We start from the raw sequence: 22,682 nt of genomic DNA, 5'->3' as shown, positions 1-22,682 counted from the left end.
TTAAAATCGTAAGGGAATTAAAAATATTTGCAATACGCCAATTTTTTGGAAAATTCCTACATGTTTAACTTATCAGGAGGTCTTGGACGCTTTATGTTCTTCTCATTGCATTGTTAGTTTGTTTTCGACTCTGAGGTTTAATTATTTCTTTGATCAAAAACTTAATGTGACTAAAACTCAATTGTTCACCTTTCAGATGATAAAATTGAGAATGGAAATTAGGAACATTTAAAAGAGACAACAATCTGACCAAAAGGCAGATAACAGCCGTGATGTTTAGATCAACATTGGTGATATAACGTGTTTGTCCTGATGCGGCGGAAAGCCCTCACAAATCACCTAATCAGTCAAAAGTAGCCGATTTAGACACAAATTAATTTAAACAAGTTAATTTTTTATTTGTATTCTAAATTATCCGCCTTTATCTTCTGTCATCAATTACATAATTATTTGACACATCAGTTAAGGGAAAACGGTACTATTTATTCTGCCATAGGCGACAACACCCTGTATAACCCCGATACAGATGAAAACGGACGTTGACGCGTTCGAATCGAACACATCGTGTAACACTGAGTTCAGACAGTAAGAAAATAATACTTTTAAAGAAAATCCAATATCTATTCTTCGGATATTTTGCTCAAATATATTCTTTGCCATAATACTCATTAGTTACTAAAAGGTTTTTCAAATATGTGGAATTTTTATATACAAACATCAAATAACGCACGATGATATCAATGATAAAACGTGCTTAGTATTTTTAAATATTCAAAACTTAATGTTTCTTGTACCTCATAGTTTTTATAACATACATTTTTGAAAATTTCATAGTTAAAATTAACAAACTTATAAAGGTCTTATGTTTGTATTGTGTCTAGAAACAAAAAAATACACGTTATAAAATGTCTTTATTTTCATGTTGTGTACGCTTCGTTGTCATTACACCTTTTTATACTGTACGCTTCGTTGACACAATATTGCGTTTGTCAATGAATTTTGCGTGTATGAAATAATGCTTTGATATGATTATAACCAATATACATGTTTAGAAAATAAATAATTTACCACCATAACATGCCGACAGCAACCCATAATATCCGTTGTATTGTCGAAACACTCTTGGAGGTATTTTGTACATGTGAAGAAAAATCCTTATGTATACGAAAGGTGAATTGGTAGAAATACATTAACTCGACAGATGCAAATATGACTAAGCATACAGATACGCACGTCCGAATATCTAATTTGATAGCATTTTAGAAAATGTTTACCATACGACAGTCAATGTACGGTGAGGAGTGGGTTAGGTGCCCGCTAACATATTTAATCCCGCCCTATTCTGTATGTGCCTGTTTAAAGCCAGGAGTATGTAATCAGTGGTTATATATTTTTGTGTTCACTATTTTTTGCAAAAATTAGGCTGTTAGTTTTCTTTTATGAAATGTTTTACATTTGTCATTTCTGTGTGATTTTTTAGCTGACTATGCGGTATGGGCTTTGTTCATTGTTGAAGGCCGTACGGGGACCTATAGTTGTTTTTGTGTCGTCTGGTCTCTTGCGAAGAGTTGTTTCAATACCACATCTTCTTTTTGATGTAGACGGCAATCCAAAACAATAAATGGATTATAGGCTTTTTGGCCTGAATCTCAGAGGCGGGTCCAAGGGGGTCATAGATTACAATAGATTACAATAGAGTTACATTAAGGCTAGAGAATATGTGTATACAATGAACATGTAACTTATAGCCGTCAATAATAATACAGTTTCTTTAATGTAAAGATATAAAGATGAAGAGATACTTCTTAATATTAACTGAATTGCTTTCTCGATTATGTTTTTTTTTTTTTTTTTTTTTTTATTTTTAAGGTATTAAGATTATGCTTAGTTTCCTCGAACATTACAGTCTTTCTACTGTGATGCCAAAATCTACATGATTGGTAATTCTGGTACTTTAAGCAATTTGAAGTCTCTACCCACCCATATGCATTTCATTCAAATTTTGACTTATTTCGCAGAAGACCAAAAGGACCATATTTATATTCCCCAGTTTCCTTTGGCGTCATCGGTAAATTATGCAATTGAGGAAAGCATCAATCATCAACCAACAACCTAACCTTAGACATTTGCTTTGTTTCTTTTATCATGTCTAAAATAGTTATCAATAAAAAATTGAAACGTTTCACAGTTGATACTTAACAATTTCTGGACCCCTTTATTTGTTAATGATACGCGTACGTAATAGCTGATTGTTGGCTGCTTAACGTTCAAGATAAGCACAAAGTAGCAACACATACATGTACTACATGTAGGTCCTGGAAGGAGGCCTCCGGAATTACGTCAGGGAAGTTTGGACTGCCACTGGATAAAATGAGGTATATTGAATAAGGACCCAAATGTTGCCTTTCAACAGGCCATTTCAAAAAGTTTTTCAAGGGTTCGTAAAGTACACGAGACATTGGATCGTATATTCCCATTCGTCCTTTGTCGATATTATTTGTATACTTCTTAATATTAGTCAGACCGTACGCGTACGGTCCGACCGTATGAGTATTTTGAAAAAGTACGCATACGGCCCAGACCGTACGCGTACGGTCCAAATACTCATACGGTCTGGAACATAATCACTGACTAATACTTTAGATACACATGATTTACCTCTTAATTCTAATTCGCTTTGAAATAACTATCAGTTACTACAATTACTCCTTTGTCGATATTTTATGTATATGGTTTTTGTGCCTTGTACCGACATTTTGAGTTGAGCAAATTGCAACTGTACAGTTTTTTTTTATGTTTTTTTTATAAGTTGTGCTGTTACACCAGTGTCCCAGGTTAAGGAGAGGGTTGGGGACTCACATGTTTAATCCCGCCGCATTTTTTTCGTGTCGGTCCTACGTCATGGGCCTGTATAAAATAGGTTATATAGATCTGTCATACTTTTTTTCTTTGATAAATAATCCATAAGTTATAAATAAATAACCGTTAGTTTTCTCGTTTTTATTTTTTCACATGTTTTTATATTTGTGTCTTTTATAGCCGACTATATGGTATAGATTTTCCTCACTGTTAAATGTTGTTCATTGGACTATAATAATTGCTTTATTCACCCCCTTCATTGAAACTTTGGTGGAAAGTTGTATCACTGGCCATCACACTACATTAAAAAAGCTTCATATGTAAAAGAAAAAAAAAACACCCTTAGATAAAGCAGTTGGAATGCCATCTAAGGCATTCGGCAAACTAAGTTCAACGAGCTCCTATGTCTGCTTTCGTCTATGCGAATTTGAACCGACATCAGCATTTTGAAGAGCCCCAAATTGTGAAAAGGAAGTCATTAATGTTTCAATGACTGTTCTATACTTTTTGAAACTTTATTTCCTCTGGAATATATTTATTAACTGTTCATTTCATCTGGAATAACGTTGAAAGTCCCAATTTTCAATAGAAACATTCCTATCAGATGTACGCTGGTTAAACACTGCAATTTTGGTTTTGGGTGACTGGTGATTTAAGTTCAACTATTTTGACTAATTTAACGGATAAACATTTACAATAAAATACAGAAAAAAGGGTCGCCGACATCATCTCGAAAACCTTGACAAGAAAGTGATTTATGACGGTTTTTGTCAACGAACTGTACAGTGATTTTTTTAAAACGCACAACGAACGCGACACATTAAGTGGAACGAACAATACAGTAAGAGAAAACTTATTTACTTTGATATTGCGTTTATTCTTAGTTCTAGGGAACATTTGAAGGCACGTAGTAATTCAAAGTATAGTTATTTGTTATTGCTTAAGGTATTAATACGCAAAGGTGTATGCACGAAAAGATATTCAGCATTGTTTATCTCATAAAACGTATGAAATTGCACCATGTCTGTGCGTTTTGCATCTAGCAGTTTTATCAAACGTTCTATGCAATATCTAAAACTAACAACAATTGTATAATTGAATAAATAAACTAGCATGCACATTGACATATTTATATATACTCAAATAAGTTCTAGAGAGGCATTCCAAATTGTTGTCATCCTAAATAGTGTCCTGATTATCGCTTCGAACGCGTCAACGTCCGGTTTCATTTGTATCGGGGTTATACGGGGTGGACAATACTAACATTTTCTAAATTGACCACTTTTTATAATAAAAACCTGGTTAAAACAGTCATGTGTGTTGTTAATACTTTATTATTCTATTTTAAAAATTGACTAGAAAACACCCGCGGGAATATACAGCTTGTGAACTGTTGTAGGATGATTTTTTTGTAAAAGACATTATGTATGGAGAATTTCATAAAAGGTATCAAAAGCCCTCTCCCTTCTTACAAAGTCCGATATTTGTTTCCCTTCTGTTAAATTCAATTATTTTCATGTTTCTTGCCTCAGACCACAAATATTCTTCTCTTTGCTACAATGCTTCTTTTGGTAAAAGTCAAATCAAATTAAAAATTCGCACCGTTTCTGTGAGTGTCTGACCTAATTATCCGATTCACTGCTCTTGGCAAATATTTTTTACAACAGTTGGTTGTGTGAATTTGACATATATCTACGGTAAATGAATTTTCAGTTGTATTGCTATTTTTTTATTTGGAAACATTTATCAGGTTCAGGGCTTATATATTTATAATAATTATGTTAATGGAATTTAAATTTTAAGAATTACATATTTGTAGCTCCCAAGATGTAATTGGAAGTGAAGTTATACAATTAAATGAATGAATTGATTAGATATACATGTAGAAGAGACCCTAGAGCAACAGTACATGTAACTGGTATTTATTTGTTACAGTATTTGTAGTCAAAATGGTATATAACAAAAATGCCGAATCCTGTCATGCCTGTGCAAATTTAAAAAGGAGTCTACACAAACTGACAAAATAAAAAAAATAGTATCAATCAACAGATCAATGGTAAAGTTAATCTGCTATATACATGTATGGAATTAGGCATTTAGTTACCATTTTTCAGTCCATGTAAATTTATGAGAATATAATTTTATTATCTGTATTTCCTAAGATTTCAATTCTTATTTCATATTAATATTCCCATGTGTTATGCTTGTTGTTTGAGGTAAATTATCAAAAGAGCTTGACCAAGATTAAACAATTACTGGTATCATGAATCATGCCATTTTTGTCTTGTCTGCAACTGATTGTATGGTGTACATGTTTATCTTGGCAGGGTTCATCTTACCATGACCTGATATTCATGGTTCATTGGTCAATAATAAGTTTCATATTTTGGTCTTTTTGTTGTATACTATATACAAGCTATAACTAATTAAGTGAGCAACTATATTTGGTGTAGGTAATGATTGCAAGGTGTACATGTCTGTCTGGCTTGGTTTTTCTGACCTTGGACTTGGTATTATTTGCTTGACAGTCATGACAGTATTTGTTTTATGGGTCATGATTGGTTATGTTAACTTGGTAAATCACAATCAAATCACCAATTGATCATGTCGAAGCTTAAAATACAATACATTTATCTCCTTTTATAAGTTTGATAAATCATTGGAGATTAAACATGTTAAATTGATGTAATCTTTTTTGCTTGACTACAAAAACAAACATGCTGATTTTGTTATATTACAGGAACTGTAGGAAGTATTCCAAGAGTCTGATTGCTAAGTATGCATTACAGGATTTTATTATTGGAGCAACATCTTAGGAGGATAAGTGCAAATGTATGAAGGAATCCTTGGGAACAAAAAGCAATTATATGCAGAAGAGGAGTCTTTAACATTATTAACAGAGTCAAAGTACTGGTGTATTCAAGAAGTGTAAACCAACTGGAATTAACTATTGTGTATATTTTTTCAACCTCAAGTACTTTCAAAATTATCATACAATTCAAATTATTGTGTCAACATACATGTTACAGTAAAAAATGAAAATATTTTAAAATGAATTTTATATATAAAAAAAAAATGAAATAACAATTTATTTTTAGCTTATTATGATTTTTCACTTAATGTCTTTTTAAATATGACTATTTTATTTATTGTGTCTGTTTAGTTAACGCATCAATGTAAATATAACAGAAATTGATGAGACGTTCATCAAAGTGAGAGGGTAAGCGCTATAAAACCGGGTTTAATCACCCATTTTCTACATTTGAAAATGCCTGTACCAAGTCAGGAATATATCAGTTCTTGTCCATTCGTTTTTGATGCGTTTTGTTATTTGATTTTGCCATGTGATTATGGACTTTCCGAATTGATTTTCCTCTAAGTTCAGTATTTTTGTGATTTTACTTTTTATGCTATCTTTTAGATTCGTTTGATAAATTTTGACAAATAATTATAGTTAATATACATATATATATTTATATATTTAAACGAGGACGATTTTTCGCAAAACTAATTTCATTGTTTTATTCAAATATATTTAACATGCATATATTATATAAGTATCAACACTAAATTGTAACGATATATCAATGTCAATAATCTGGTGATAGAGTGCGTAGTGTAGTGATGCGTTCCAATAGCTGCCACAGTCTCTGATTCGGATTGTTGTAATATCGTGTTGTCAACATCCGCAGACAGTTTACACAAAACCATTGCATTTTATCTACCTCTTCAGGATCACACAAATCAACTCTGTCTATTCAACAAAGAAAAAAATAATAAAAACGCTTAAATTTGACGAAAAGATGAATCAATTGAAAAATACAAAAATATATCCTTTACAGTAGAAAAATTTTTTGCTGCCAATATGATTACAAATGTCCGTTTTTATATATATAATTACACCTTATGTATGTATAAGAATAACGCATTTACATTGATTGGTAGCCAGTGTATATTTCGCATATTCTCTATCTTTTTTCCTCATTGTAAACGAATTTGACTGTTTTGCACCACTGCCGTTGAATACGCCTCTAATGCTGCTCTATAACGTGGTATTTGCAATGTTTGATAATCCAAAAACTGTAAACAAAAATGTCGGACACCGACTGCAAGGCACCAATTTCATGATATTATATTGAAGAAATCGTTGAGTAGATATATGTTGGATATTCTTTTTTATCCTTGCGAGCCTCTTCCAGGAAATATTATTCGGAACCTTTGTAACCTAATCCCGACTTTTGCAAATACACCTCAATAAAATGATATATCTATTCATGAAAAAATAGCAATGAATTAGATAGAATAGTACCTGTTGATAACACTGCTATAGCACGCAGTAACGTTGATTCTTCTTTTGAAATTGAAAGTTCTTGAGATTTGGAAATGAATTTATAAACATCTTGAAGTTTCGACTTTGAATATAAATGTTGAACAGGCCATTTAGAGAGGTTATGTATTCCGTTGTGCTGCTGTTGATTAAACATTGGATTGTCTATTTCTCCTATAAGGAATAAGTCAGAATGGCTGCCTGTAGAAAAGGAAAAAAAGTAAATTTCATTTTATATCAAACCTAATAAAGTATAAATACATAACCGGTAAGGTCCTAAAACACTTACAGGCATGATGCCACAAGGTCAACATTATTAAACATATTCAAGATATACAAACAGATGTTAAACTTTGCGATGCAGCTACATAAATTATTATGCAGTTATCTTCCAAAAACAATTTTGTTTTTTCATTTGAAATTATTCTGTGAAAAAAAGGTAGTAGACGAATGTTACATGATTAAAATTTTAAAGAGTTCTGATTGGTTATGATAGAATATGACATACCTTTCAACAGCTCTGATTGGTCATGTTTGTGAAGTTGGGAAAAACCTGGAATACACCTCATGAAATCTACCATCAAAGTTACAGAAGATTCAAACGTGTCTACAATACTGTAGCCAACCCTGTCTTTGTATAAAGCAGGATTAGACACTTCTTTGTTATGATTTACATCTAATCTCTTATACTAAAAAGAGAGATAATTTATTATTTGAGGATAAGACTGCACAATAGTTCAACACATGCTTCTATTTGTTGTCATCATTGCATCAATATAAGTTTTTGAATATGTGCTCTGATGCTTATATTCTCTATATGATTAGCAACAGGTACACTCATACTAACGGCTGGGTTCTATTTTTAAAAATGAATGCATAACAGCATGCGCGTACCTTGTCGATACATTGGTCTCCTTGTATGTTCCCTCAGTTTTTGTTTGCTACATAGATTTATTTCTTCCAAATGAATTTATGAACATCAGTAAACTACTGTTGCATTTATGTACAAGATATACACTTTCATATAAAGGGTCTGGCAACTAGCTCACGAACATGTACAATGTATTAAGCTGATAAAACTCAGAATAGAATGATTTCCTAATATGGATAGATAAAATTTGTTGGAACTTTTAATATTGAGGGAAGCCAATTCTTCTCAATAAACCCATCGAAGAGTTAGTGCATATATCAAAACGGAAATCTTAACAAAAATAAAGTTACTTAACACCACATAAGGTAAAAGATATTTGGTATTTTAAATGGTGAACATGTGCCTATTTTGGAATTTGAGTTAAATATCTCGTGAAAATAAATAGCCCACCTGTAAAATGAAATCTGTTAGTTTTTCATACATTGAAAGTTTTTTTTTTTGTTTTACTTTCTCTTTATTTAAACTAAAGGAGATGAAGTCGTACTATATTGCTACTTAGTATATAAGAATGTCTATTTGTCTTCGTCTATTATATATGTAGTATGTCTTTACACACGTGTGTGAATGCTTGTCCTGTACGGCTATGATATATATAGTATGTATTTACACATGTGTGTGAATGCTTGTCCTGTACAGCTATGATATATGTAGTATGTACTTACATATGTGTGTGAATGCTTGTCCTGAACAGCTATGAGACTATCTATGATATATGTGTTATGTACTTACACATGTTTGTCCGGTACAGCTATGATATATGCAGTATATACTAACACATGTGTGTGAATGCTTGTCCTGTACAGCTACGAGACTATCTATTATATATGTATTATGAATTAACATATGTGTGTGAATGTTTTTCCGGTACAGCTATGATATATGTAGTATATACTTACACATACGTGTGAGTGTTTTTCCGGTACAGCTATGTTATATGTAGTATGTTCTTACATATGTGTGTGAATGCTTGTCCTGTATGGCTATGATATATGTGGTATGTATTTACATATGTGTGTGAATGCTTTTCCTGCACAGCTATGATATATGTAGTATATACTTACACATGTGTGTGAATGCTTGTCCTGTACAGCTATGATATATGTAGTATATACTTACACATGTGTGTGAATGCTTGTCCTGTACAGCTATGATATATGTAGTATATACTTACACATGTGTGTGAATGCTTGTCCTGCACAGCTATGATATATGTAGTATATTCTTACACATGTGTGTGAATGCTTGTCCTGTACAACTATGATATATGTAGTATGTACTTACACATGTGTGTGAATGCTTTTCCTGCACAGCTACGATATATGTAGTATATACTTACACATATGTGTGAATGCTTTTCCTGCACAGCTATGATATATGTAGTATATTCTTACACATGTGTGTGAATGCTTGTCCTGTACAGCTATGATATATGTAGTATATACTTACACATGTGTGTGAATGCTTGTCCTGCACAGCTACGATATATGTAGTATATACTTACACATATGTGTGAATGCTTTTCCTGCACAGCTACGATATATGTAGTATATACTTACACATGTGTGTGAATGCTTGTCCTGCACAGCTACGATATATGTAGTATATACTTACACATGTGTGTGAATGCTTGTCCTGCACAGCTACGATATATGTAGTATATACTTACACATGTGTGTGAATGCTTTTCCTGCACAGCTATGAGACTATCGATAAAGTTCAGTGCTTCATTATTATCAATAGGAATGGTTTCTTTCAGATCTGGTTCAGTTTTAATATCATGATGTTTCACTTCATTGATATACTGAGTTCGTCTAGCATGGGTATATCTGCCTTGTTTTATTGCTATAAAAGAATTAAACTTCAAAATGAATCTTTGAAGAATTGTGTTGATGTAATGAATGACAGCAACTAACAAACTTGTCATACTGCTTTACATCTCCACACTAAGACGTCCGATGCTTTAATAACATGTCTTTATTGGTTTAGAATGAAAGTACTACAGTTTAAAGACTGTTTAAATAAACAAGAGAACTGTATATTGTAAACGAATTTAAGAAATCGTCCAACTATAGAGCACCCGCTCTCCTTGTTAATTTTATTTGGTATTGAAGTATTTAATATTTTCAAATTTCAATTGCACATAATCCTTGGACATAATTATGTTTATAATTCATTTAGACAAATTGTGGTGTTAATTTAATCGTTTCTATTTTTGTTACCTCTGATATTTATTCATTCTACATCGTTTCTGGAAAAACATGGTCTTTGCTCAAACTTTGAGGTTTTGCTATATGAGATCTGTGTTCGTACTTTTATTTCTCTCGCTACTTTCTAAGGGATTTCCTTAATATATTCCGTTTGAACTTTCCAACTAGTTGTATTATTCCGAGTGCAGTCGAAAGGTTCCGGAAAAAGTAGCTAGTTAAAAAGTCCCGGAACAATGTAGCTAGTTGAATAGTTCTGACTGAACAGAACAACTAGTTATTTCGTTCCGTTTTAACTTTCCAACTAGTTGTTTTATTCCGAGTGCAGTCGAAAAGTTCCGAAAAAAAGTAGCTAGTTGAAAAGTCCCGGAATAATGTAGCTAGTTGAATAGTTCTGACTGAACAGAACGACTAGTTAGCAAAATTTAAGTTGTATTCAATAGCTCACATAAAACGGAATAAGTTGCATTCTCATGCAAAATTAGTATTCATAGAAACCCCAAGAGAGGGAAGAATACCCCTCCTCATGTGGGTACTTTTAAAAATATCAATTTCAGATTAATGTATAACAATAAATTAGAACTTATTTCGTTATTTTACTTTGCATCAATTCTCCAAATGGAACTATGTGACTGGTTAATAAGTTCCGTTGGAACTTTTTGGCTAGTTTGTTAGTTCTTGTTTTGATTAATTTGCCAAAGAGGAACTTTGTGATTAGTTGATAAGTTCCTTGTGACTTTTGTAATCAGTATCCTGGTTCCCCTTTGAAAGGTTCAAATATAATATGTTGCACTTTTACTTTGCATCAATTCTCCAAATGAAACTTTGTGACTGGTTGATAAGTTCCGTTGGAACTTTTGTGCTAGCTTGTAAGTTTCGGTTTTGACTAATTTAGCAAAAAGGAACTTTCTAACTAGTTTATATGTTCTGTTGGAACTTTTCAACTAGTCACTTTGTTCCGGTGGAACTTTTAAACCAGAGGAAGAACAAAGTAACTAGTTAATAAGTTTCTCCGGAACTTTTCGGCTAGTCAGGTTTTTTTTTCCGCCCGGAACTTTCCAACCTCGGAACAAAAGAGCATTTACACTTATACATTTGTCATTTCTAGCCCTTTATGGTGTACTATGCAATGTGAGCTTTGTTTAATTTCTCAATCATTTGGTTTTTATATAACCTAACTATTCTACTGGAAATGAACTTTACATAAATTGGGTAGGCATAGATAAAATGTAGTCTCAACATTGCGAGGGTTAAACAGCCATGATATAAATTACATCTCATCACAATCACATACCTTACACGCTTCACAAGTATTGGTGCCATAATGAAATCCAGATGCTTTGTCACCACATATTCTGCATGGTGGAAGAAAGGAAGTCATCTGACCTCTTGAGTTTGCACTGTTTTTCCTAGACTTTACATCAAAACTTGTGACCTCTGTTTTGATTGGATTATAGGTCAAATCTAGTGAGAAATCTGTTTCCATCGTCTGATTCTGTTGTAAAATTGGATGATGTGACAGCTCTTGTCCTAGGGGGAGGTAATTCATTGTGATGTGTTTCTACAATATAAAGAATTTGTCGTGAAGAACGTAAATAACGCATGGTCGTATGATTTAAAATCAAACGCATCAAATGCCTTAGGCGGAACAAAGACAATTATGTTGTTTGTCTATCGCTTCTTACCATGTGCAAATAACACTCTTGTATATCTGTTATACTTCTGAAGTCACAGGTTAGGTAGTAGTGAAATTAGTGGGATTTGCATGATCTCAGAATGAATTGTATTATTTCTCGAGGATAAATCGTGCACCTTTTATTTGAAAACAATGAACAAAGCATGACATACGTATATTAAGTACATATCTAAAATGCAATGTGAAAAGATCAAAGATCAGATTCTAAATATATATTATATACTCATAATCATAACAAATTATAGAAAGTCGATATATATTATTGTTATGTGTTTATTAAAAAAAACTATATAAAGGTGGTGTTCTGTATAATTAGAAAACAAATAAGATAAGATGGTGTAAATACAAACATTATTATGTCTATAATAATGCAAAAAATGTACACTCAGCTTTCAATTAGCGACGATAAAAGCAAACCATTGAACTCAAAATGACCGGTCTCAAAAGGCAACAAAATATAGTCAATGTAAAATTGCTTTCGCCCCATGTCGTATTTACCCAAAGTGCAAGCAACTGAATATCGAATTTAACTTTTAGAATTTACTTCGCAAATGAAACAATTAGAATATATATAAATATAAATAGCAAACACTATTTTTCTCTTTGATTTCTTTAATTCCATAAATATAAAATGACAAGCGTATGCATGACATACGATATGCTTATATATATATTATATGTGTATTATGAATTAATTATAAGACGAAAGTCGATGATCCGTCTCTATACTTGACACTTCGAGTTTAATTTTGGTTCCTACCTTCTTTGTTTTAGGTTTGTTTTTAAATACGAGTTTGAACTTTAATATAAGCGGCTTTGTTCTTTACACGTTCAAATAGGTTGTGTTTCCTTTCAAGTCATGCGATCCTTAAAATTAAAAAAAAGTTAACCTTTAATTATGGTTTCTTTACTTGAACGGCTATAAAGAAAGTGTACGTGGACTCGATAAATAATTAGTTTATACAATCAATACACTAAAATAAAAATTAACTGTCAATAACATAATTATACATTAAACGGACAGAAAAAAACGTACATAGAACCATTTAAGGTCTTAGTTACGAATTAATTCATTCATTCATTATTTTTTTTAAGGTACCTAAGATTTATGTTTTGTTCATTGCATTTTTCTTCATTTTCAAATCACAAAATTTTTTCATCTCTTTTTCATTTATGTGTAAAATATGTATACTCGTGTACACCATGGCCAGCTCTAACAGGGGTAGGGGTATTTGTATCTGAATCATTTTCATATATCTTTAAAATACAAATTTGTTTAAAACTACAAAACATTGCTTGATTTTGAATATTGGATTAATTGATAAAATTGGCATAAAAGATTTTACAACAGATTTTACATGATTTTCTAAATATGTTTAAAATGGTTCAGTGCTGTTCGTGGTTTTGATGTATCAAAAATTGTTCAATAATAATAAATCTTTGTAAATCTTTGTAAATCTTTGAAATGAGAGACAGGCATCATTAACCAACATCAACATAATTAATTAAACGTTCAGAGATTTTATCAGATCTCAAAATGCAATTACATATATAAATCTGTTGAGGGGCTGAGTTTTTAAGATTAGAAAACGCTGTCCAAGTGTACAACAATTTCAGAGGATAATTTGTAATTTCTCTTCAAATTAACTTGATCGCAGCTGTAATCAGTCAGTGAATGTTAATTTAAGGGACAATCTGTTGGGGTTGAATTTAAAAGTAAAATGTACTTACATTTCCCGTTTCTAAGAACTGAATATTAACAAAAATAGTAGTACTTTTTTAGTTTAAATAGTTCAACCTGTTTGTTGTTTTGGGATACACTAATTTAAGAAACCTTTATTGGATAGCCGTGACCGTTTTTTAGTCTATATCTAAATGGTTTTGATGATTATCTTCAAGTCGTCACGGAAGAACAATTTAATCTGTTATTGACCGAACAATATAAAACATAAAAGATGTAAATAAACATTAATCTGTTATTGACCGAACAATATAAACCATAATAAATGTAAATAAACAAAAGAAAAGATTAACATCCAACGTTATTTTGCAAATAAAAGAAAGTGATTCAAAATTTTAAAATAAATTAATATACTAATAACTGCAAGAATATTATATACACTAAAGATGTCCTGTGTTGGGGTTGGGTGTGTTTTTTTTATCTTGTCTCTGAAAACTGGTATTCACTAAGGCGAACGGACGAAGTAAAAAACGACCGAAATCGACCGAAGTGAATATCAGTGGGTTTTTTTCAAGATCAAATCAACAATATATATATCAACACAAAATACAAGAATTGATTATTTCATTGTTTCAAAAATGTATTTCATGACAATTGTTTGAACCAAAATTTTACCATAATTATACATGTATGAAAAACATAATGTTTAACGGTAATTACCTAACAGGTATGACTTCTCTTTGGGTAAATTTGCTTAGTCTATTCCAATTAAGAAAGAGAAACCTTTTTAAATATACCGACATTGACGAATGTGCAATTGTAAAAATATATAAACATATTAATGTATAATAGTATGTACAAAAACATGAGAAACTTGAACATGTAAATGAAGCAGTATGGAATCTTCAGTATTACCGTATAGGTACATGTATGTATACCTCTAAGTGAGGCAGTGGGCATTATTTAGTATAACCGTATAGGTACATGTATATATACCTCTAAGTGAGGCAGTGGGCATTATTTAGTATTACCGTATAGGTACATGTATGTATACCTCTAAGTGAGGCAGTGGGCATTATTTTGTGTTACCGTATAGATCCATGTATGTATACCTCTAAGTGAGGCAGTGGGCATTATTTAGTGTTACCGTATAGGTACATGTATGTATACCTCTAAGTGAGGCAGTGGGCATTATTTAGTATAACCATATAGGTACATGCATGTATACCTCTAAGTGAGGTAGTGGGCATTATTTAGTATTACCGTATAGGGACATGTATGTATATCTCTAAGTGAGGCAATGGGCATTATTTAGTATTACCGTATAGGTACATGTATGTATACCTCTAAGTGAGGCAGTGGGCATTATTTTGTATTACCGTATAGGTATACACATACATGTGAGTGACACAACATCAAGTTGACAAAGAAATGAGGTATTCAAGAATGTTTGCTTGCAATGGACATCACAACTAGAAATAGTAATGCTTAGCATTTTTATGAAGTCTTCGTCCTAACTTGTGTTACAAAACTTGCACTAATTCTTGATGTGTGCTGTGTATTTTCCGGACCATAGGAGTATTTGGACCATACGCGTATGGTCCTGACCATATGGTTGTATACCATACGCGTAATGTCTGGTTGATACACGTTTACTTTAAATACTTTTTAAATCTTCCTAAGGTATCACCCTATTAGATGTCTTGTCTTTCAAAATGTCTTTTTATTATATTTTAATAATAAAAAAAGATTAACTAAATAAATATAAGCAAAAGTTCATTTTACTCACTACAATAAGAAGATGGCAAAATCAAATAGACATAATGTAAAGGGAAGTTTTGTTACTATACGTTTACCAGTAGTTGATAGGGTGATTAACCACGTTTATTGTATACAGAAGGTGACATCACCGGCAAGGACCATAGTTTATTTAATTTGTTCTGTGAATTTGGTGTACTTGTATGGTCCAAATACTCATATGGTCTGGAACATGTATATATTAGTACAATGTTATTGAAATTCTAATTGCCCCTCTAATTTCTTCTTGCATTTTCTTTAAAAGTTGATACTTCCATATTTGGACCACGTACTTTAAACCAAGTTCTTGTTACAAGAATCTAAGCGCACATAGTCATTATAGTGGCCTTTTGTACGAATAAATTAATGATACTGTTTTGAGAAAAAAAATATTGATAACGACAGTGGTTGGAAAATTCTGGAATAATTCTATTTACTAACGATGGACAAGTATTAACTTTCTTCTGTAATAAACATAAAGATCTTAAACAAAAGCTAAGTAGGTGATAGTCCGAATTTACTAAGAATATAGTCTAATATGTTTTAAAACTACATGGTACACATGTACTTGAGGTTTTACAGTTGTTATATATAATCCTGAACAGGGAATAACCGGGTATAAACTGTCCAGAAGATAGGTCAATCTTAAAAACCTTTAAAAAAACATTACCATTTTATTTATTATGAATTGTAAAAGAAATAATCAAATGGCTGAAGTCAACCAAAGATTGCGACAAAGGCTGAAAACAATGACTAGAATTAGTGTATGCAATCATAAAATAGTCCAAATATTCCTAAAAGATAAATAATTCTGATTGTCCGAAATTTGGATTTGACATTAACTGACCATTGCCTCGCGAAGGTGTATTCAATTAACACAAAAATGAGATACTTAGAGCCAAAAGAGGGTTTGGTAATAGAAATTACCCAGTGAAGCTGTAAGACCCGTGTCGTCGCCATTTTTTTTTTTGAGACTTTTCAGGCGGTCTTGGACGCTTTTTTGTTTTTGTCGTGACAATTTTAGTTTGTTTTCGACTTTTGAGTTTTTATTATTTCTTTGATATCCTCCCCTTTTAATTTAATGATGAAAATCTTAATGTGACTAAAAATCAATTGTTCACCTTTCAAATGATAAAATTGAGAATGGAAATTGGGAACATGTAAAAGAGACAACAATCTGACCAAAAGGCAGATAACAGCCGTGATGATAAGGTCAACATTGGTGATATAGCGTGTTTTTCCTGATGCCATCTCCTCTACATGTATATCTAATCAATTCATTCATTTAATCTGATAATTAGGTCAGACACTCACAGAAACGGTGCAAATTTTTAATTTGATTTGACTTTTACCAAAAGAAGCTCTGTAGCAAAGCAGAAGAATATTTGTGGTCTGAGGCAAGAAACACGAAAATAATTGAATTTAACAGAAAGGAAACAAATATCGGACTTTGTAAAAAGAGGGCTTTTGATACCTTTTATGAAATTCTCCATACATAATGTCTTTTACAAAAATCATCCTACAACAGTTCACAAGCTGTATATGCACGCGATTTCGCGGGTGTGTTCTAGTCAATTTGTAAAATAGAATAATAAAGTACTAACACCACACATAACTGTTTTAACCAGGTTATTATTATAAAAAGTGGTAAATTTAGACATGTTAGTATTGTCGCCTATGGCAAAATAAATAGTACCGTTTTCCCTTAACTGATGTGTCAAATAATTATGTAGTTGATGACAAAAGATAAAGGCGGATAATTTAGAATGCAAATAAAAAATTAACTTGTTTAAATTAATTTGTGTCTAAATCGGCTACTTTTTACTGATTAGGGGATTTGTGATGGCATCAGGAAAACACGCTATGTCACCAATGTTTATCTTAACATCACGGCTGTTATCTGCCTTTTGGTTAGATTGTTGTCATTTGTTTGTGGTTCACGCAGTATCAAACCCCTTTTGCTCACTTTTGTGGTTACTGGTTTTGTAGGCATTGACCATCTCTTTTCGAATTTAGGTTTATAGTTAAATAAAATCAATTTGATAAATGATTTACCTTATGTAATTATTGAATTGTTAATTCAGTAAAATTAATATCATTGAGTCAAGCTTTTGGTCACTTTGTTTGTTTGATTTTTAAATTTAAGTAACTTATATCATTTTTTAAAATGAAAAAACATACATGTCCCTTCGGTCGTAATTATTTACAGTTAGACCAAATGATAAACCAAATGATAAATATAAAAGCTCAGAGAGCTTATGTTTATTCGTTAAGCCCCAGTCCCACTAGACCACGATCGCACCCCGCTCACCGCGATCTAAAATAAATTTAGATCGTTGGGAGGTCGCGGTATGAGCGGCATGAAAATGCAAATTCACGATGCTACTACGTCCTCTCTACGCTTCTACAAAGATCCCGCTACGATTATACCACGTTCTCACCGCGCTTATTCTGCGACCTCACTACGCTTATCAAGATCTTTCTACGCTCTTCACGTTCTCACTACGACCATACCACGAGTTATCCGATTGCAACACGATCTTACTGCTATTATAACACGTTCTATTTCTCGGAAACAATACAGTCATGTCACCAAAATCTACCAGGACACGTGGGCATGGTGGTAGGAGTTGATGTAGAGGCAGAGGAAGCAAAGTAACGAATCCTGATCAAACAGAGGTGTCGGACCGACCAATCCAACCTAAATTACAACCTATTGCTGGTCCATAAAGCTCAATGACGATATTCTAGTGAACGATAGCAGAGATGACATAGATGTATCAATATATATAGGAAGATGTGGTATGAGTGCCAATGAGACAACTCTCCATTCAAGTAAAAATTTATAAAAGTAAACCATTATAGGCCAAGGTACGGCCTTCAACACGGAGCCTTGGCTCACATCAATCAGCACGTTATAAAGGACCCAAAACATTACTAGTGTTAAACCATTTAAACGGGAATACCAACGGTCTAATCTATATAAAAACGAGAAGCATGGTTGAGCCGTTAGAGCAAATGGATAATTACATTCAAACAAACAAAATGTAGGGAGCTTTTTTATATATTTTATGAGAATGATGGTCGTAGTGTGAACGTAGTCAGGTCGTAAGAAGAGCGTGATGAGGACGGCAAGGGCGTGCTAGAATCGTACTATGGTCGTGAACAGCGTGGTATAGTCGTAGTGGAAGCGTAGTTGGGTCGCAGTGAGAACGTGATGGTCGTAAGGAGGTCGTGATAACGTCGCTGTGCGATCGTAGCGCAGTCTCTCCGAATAGAATCACGCTTTCGCTACGCCCTCGCTACGATTGTACAGCGACCTTTGCGATCTTACTACGATCTTAGTGCGCTCTCACTACGCTTCTCCTACGACCTGATTTCGCCACGACCGCACCACGATTGTTTTGAACATGTTCAAAGTTGGCCACGCTCTTCACGATCTTGAAGACCTCACCACGACAGTGATACGACCTTTCTACGATCTACATGATGGCACTACGATCATCAAAGTTTGCATTTTTTTCACAGATCGTAGTGCGATCGTGGCCTAGTGGGACTGGGGTATTATGTAACATGCCGACTATAAATAAAGCTTTGAACTTGAACTTGTAACTGGTATGTATTTGTTACAGTATTTGTAGTCAAAATGGTATATAACAAAAATGACGAATCCTGTCATGCCTGTGCAAATTTAAAAAGGAGTCCACACAAACTGACAAAATAAAAAAAATACTATCAATCAACAGATCAATGGTAAAGTTAATCTGCTATATACATGTATGGAATTAGGCATTTAGCTACCATTTTTAAGTCCATGTAAATTTATGAGAATATAATTTTATTATCTGTATTTCTTAAGATTTCAATTCTTATTCTATATTAATATTCCCATGTGTAATGCTTGTTGTTTGAGGAAAATTATCAAAAGAGCTTGACCAAGATTGAACAATTACTGGTATCATGAATCATGCCATTTTTGTCTTGTCTGCAACTGATTGTATGGTGTACATGTTTGTCTTGGCTGGGTTCATCTTACCATGACCTGATATTCATGGTTCATTGGTCAATAATAAGTTTCATATTTTGGTCTGTTTGTTGTATACTATATACAAGCTATAAATAATTAAGAGATCAACTATATTTGGTGTAGGTAATGATTGCAAGGTGCACATGTCTGTCTGGCTTGGTTTTTCTGACCTTGGTATTATTTGCTTGACAGTCATGACAGTATTTGTTTTATGGGTCATGATTGGTTATGTTAACTGGGTAAATCACAATCAAATCACCAATTGATCATGTCGAAGCTTAAAATACAATACAGTTATCTCCTTTTATAAGTTTGATAAATCATTGGAGATTAAACATGTTAAATTGATGTAATCTTTTTTGCTTGACTACAAAAACAAACATGCTGATTTTGTTATATTACAGGAACTGTAGGAAGTATTCCAAGAGTCTAATTGCTAAGTATGCATTACAGGATTTTATTATTGGAGCAACATCTTAGGAGGATAAGTGCAAATGTATGAAGGAATCCTTGGGAACAAAAAGCAATTATATGCAGAAGAGGAGTCTTAAACATTATTAACAGAGTCAAAGTAGTGGTGTATTCAAGAAGTGTAAATCAACTGGAATTAACTATTGTGTATATTTTTTCAACCTCAAGTACTTTCAAAATTATAATACAATTCAAATTATTGTGTCAACATACATGTTACAGAAAAAAATGAAAATGTTTTAAAATGATTTTTATATAAAAAAAAAATGAAATAACAAATTTTTTTAGCTTATTGTGCAGCCAAACTTTGAGGTCAACATTATGCATTAACCTTAAGATCAGGGTTAAAATGAGAAAAACAAACTATTTTTGCATATATATGAAATAAGAAGTAAATGGATGTAAATTACTGAGAGACTTTCAATATGGTATATTTGTATATCAGCTATATTTCACAGAACTTTCTATTTTAGTTTTTAGTACAATGAGATATGAGGTATACATCAATCAGACAGCAATGAATACTACAACAAAAACAACACCTAAAGGTATTTAGGTTCTAACATGCAGTCCTCAACAAAAGACCGGTGTCTTAAAGATATGCCACGATCTATTTAATTGACCAGAGGCTATAAACAATTACAATATGAATCGGGAATAGCCATCAACATCAAATTCTTTGATTTTTTTTTTAGTTAAGATGAAATTTAGTACAACCACTGAAACGGTTTCTGGCTTTAAACGGGTACATGCATAGGTTGCGAGGCGAACTGTTTTTTGTCTTCTTTAAAACCTTCTTAAAAAGAATTGGCATCTTGTGCAGGTACTTTTCCATAATGTGATTGGTTTGTGTCAAAACTGATGACCACACAATATGACTTATACATACATACATAATAAAAATCAACTGAAATGAAATATGCATCAGTGCAAACATCTCCTATTAAGTCCATAAATCATTTACAAATAAGGATTGAGACTCCAACACAACAAAAATAGTTCTAGGAGTGAACTAAGGTGCCCTGGATATCATTTATAACCTGTGATGATTTTATTGCTTTCTTCGTTTAAGACTAAAAACATTTGGAAACAAAGAAAGTAGAAATAGGATGGAAGTATGAACACATGGTCAAGACTAAGAATAATGTTAAATTCGCTCAAATCCTGTGAAATTTGTGTGTTTGAGGCTGAATTCACTTTAATTTAATTTTTTTTAAAAGAAGCTCGATTCACGTTAATTTCAAGTGAATTTCACGTGAAGGCTCAATTCACGTGAATTTCACATGTAAAATTTTACATGAGATTCACGTGAAATTTACGTGAAAAATTTCACGTGAGTTTCATGTGTAAGCTCGTTTAAAGGTGAATCTCACGTGAAATACACGTGATATTTACGTGAACGAAATATGCCTTTGAACAAACTAAAACTGAGGGAAACGCATTAAATATAAGAGGAGAACAACGGACACAACATTAAAATGTAACACACAGAGAAACGGACTAAGCATTATCAAAAGTCACCTGGGGCCAACACGAATTGATTTTTAGAAATGAGTTTTGTACCATATGATAAAGTAACAACTACTAAATAAATAATTAATTAATAAATAAATGTCATAAATAAAATTTGTAATGAAAAATTAATGTTTAATTTTTTTCTGAAAATCTTATACCCGCGAACCTACTTAAGCAAATATCCATGCAAGGTCTGGAGATTTCTTGTGTCAAGGCTTCTCTGATGACCTTAGCTATTTGCCTTTTGCATCCAGCTGTCTCTGGTATTTACTGTCTAATAAATATATGTAAGATTTTAAAAATATTGACAGCCAAGTTAGAGGTCTTTTGATCAGGCCGGTTTATCTTCCGAATCGTTGTCCGGACTTGACAAGAAATCGAGTTTCATTAGTTTGTCCTCTTCTGACAATGGCAATGTCTTAACTTGAAGGACCTTAACTTTGTTTTGTCGCTTCTGCAATAAAAAAAAACCTGTTTCATTTTATTTAAATTGTACAACTCTACCACATATCCATCAATTGCACCAACAGTGAATGTGATGCGCGGCGGCTGAAAACACATATTATGTTCATAACTAGTCTAAATATATTCGCACAACAATGTTGAATCTGCAAAGTTTCTCTAGAATAGTAACACAATACATTACGATGGCGATGCAATATATGTCACTTGTTAGATAATTTAGATAATCTGCATTCATTTCCATATGTATGCAACTAAATCATAAACTATGTAATAATTCTAGATTCAACTGACGAGGAATCGAAACAGAAAGCTGAAGTATCGGTGTTTGAGTGGGTTAGAACGCTAGACACAGTGCAGACGGTGTTGTCTCTATATCTCAATAGCATGAATTCGAATCCCGTCGCGGGAAGCACATAAATTTGCGGAAGCAAATTTGCAGGTTTACCATTGATGTACAGATCTTTATATCAATTAAAAATATAACATGTGTTTTCAGTCGTGTATCTCCTTCACTGGTTTTCTAAAGGATGGAAATGTTGCAGAGTTGTCGCTTGTTTAGACGTTCCTATACATATATGATTTTTCACTTAATGTCTTTTGAAATATGATTATTTTATTTATTGTGTCTGTTTAGTTAACGCATCAATGTAAATATAACGGAAATTGATGAGACTTTCATTAAAGTGAAAGGGTTAGCGCTATAAAACCA

General features: G+C 32.5%; 1 protein-coding gene across 2 annotated transcripts; it reads right to left on the bottom strand.

Moving 5' to 3' along the window:
* Positions 1–6,366: 6,366 nt before the first annotated feature.
* Positions 6,367–10,056, bottom strand: LOC143084346 (bile acid receptor-like). Of its 2 annotated transcripts, none has more exons than XR_012981016.1 (4): positions 8,725–8,747; positions 7,695–7,875; positions 7,169–7,387; positions 6,367–6,613 (listed from the first exon to the last, which is right to left on the bottom strand). XR_012981016.1 is itself a non-coding variant. In XM_076260755.1 (4 exons), the coding sequence occupies exons 1-4, from the start codon at positions 10,039–10,041 to the stop codon at positions 6,450–6,452; spliced, it is 822 nt and encodes a 273-aa protein (XP_076116870.1). In that variant the 5' UTR covers positions 10,042–10,056; the 3' UTR covers positions 6,367–6,449. The 2 variants fall into 2 exon arrangements, 1 of the variants encoding a protein (XP_076116870.1); XM_076260755.1 differs by lacking the exon at positions 8,725–8,747 and adding an exon at positions 9,784–10,056.
* Positions 10,057–22,682: the final 12,626 nt, after the last annotated feature.

This window comes from Mytilus galloprovincialis, chromosome 7 (assembly GCF_965363235.1).
Source record: "Mytilus galloprovincialis chromosome 7, xbMytGall1.hap1.1, whole genome shotgun sequence".
Taxonomy (NCBI): domain Eukaryota; kingdom Metazoa; phylum Mollusca; class Bivalvia; order Mytilida; family Mytilidae; genus Mytilus; species Mytilus galloprovincialis.
This window is presented reverse-complemented; position numbering and strand designations above follow the sequence as displayed.

Coding starts and splice junctions, on each gene's coding strand:
- LOC143084346 (XM_076260755.1), bottom strand. CDS start 10,041: ATGACAAGTTTGTTAGTTGCTGTCATTCATTACATCAACACAATTCTT. Junction 7,388..7,694: donor CCAATCAGAGCTGTTGAAAG/GTATGTCATATT, acceptor CCTTTTCTACAG/GCAGCCATTCTGACTTATTC. Junction 6,614..7,168: donor TATAGCAGTGTTATCAACAG/GTACTATTCTAT, acceptor TTTGTTGAATAG/ACAGAGTTGATTTGTGTGAT.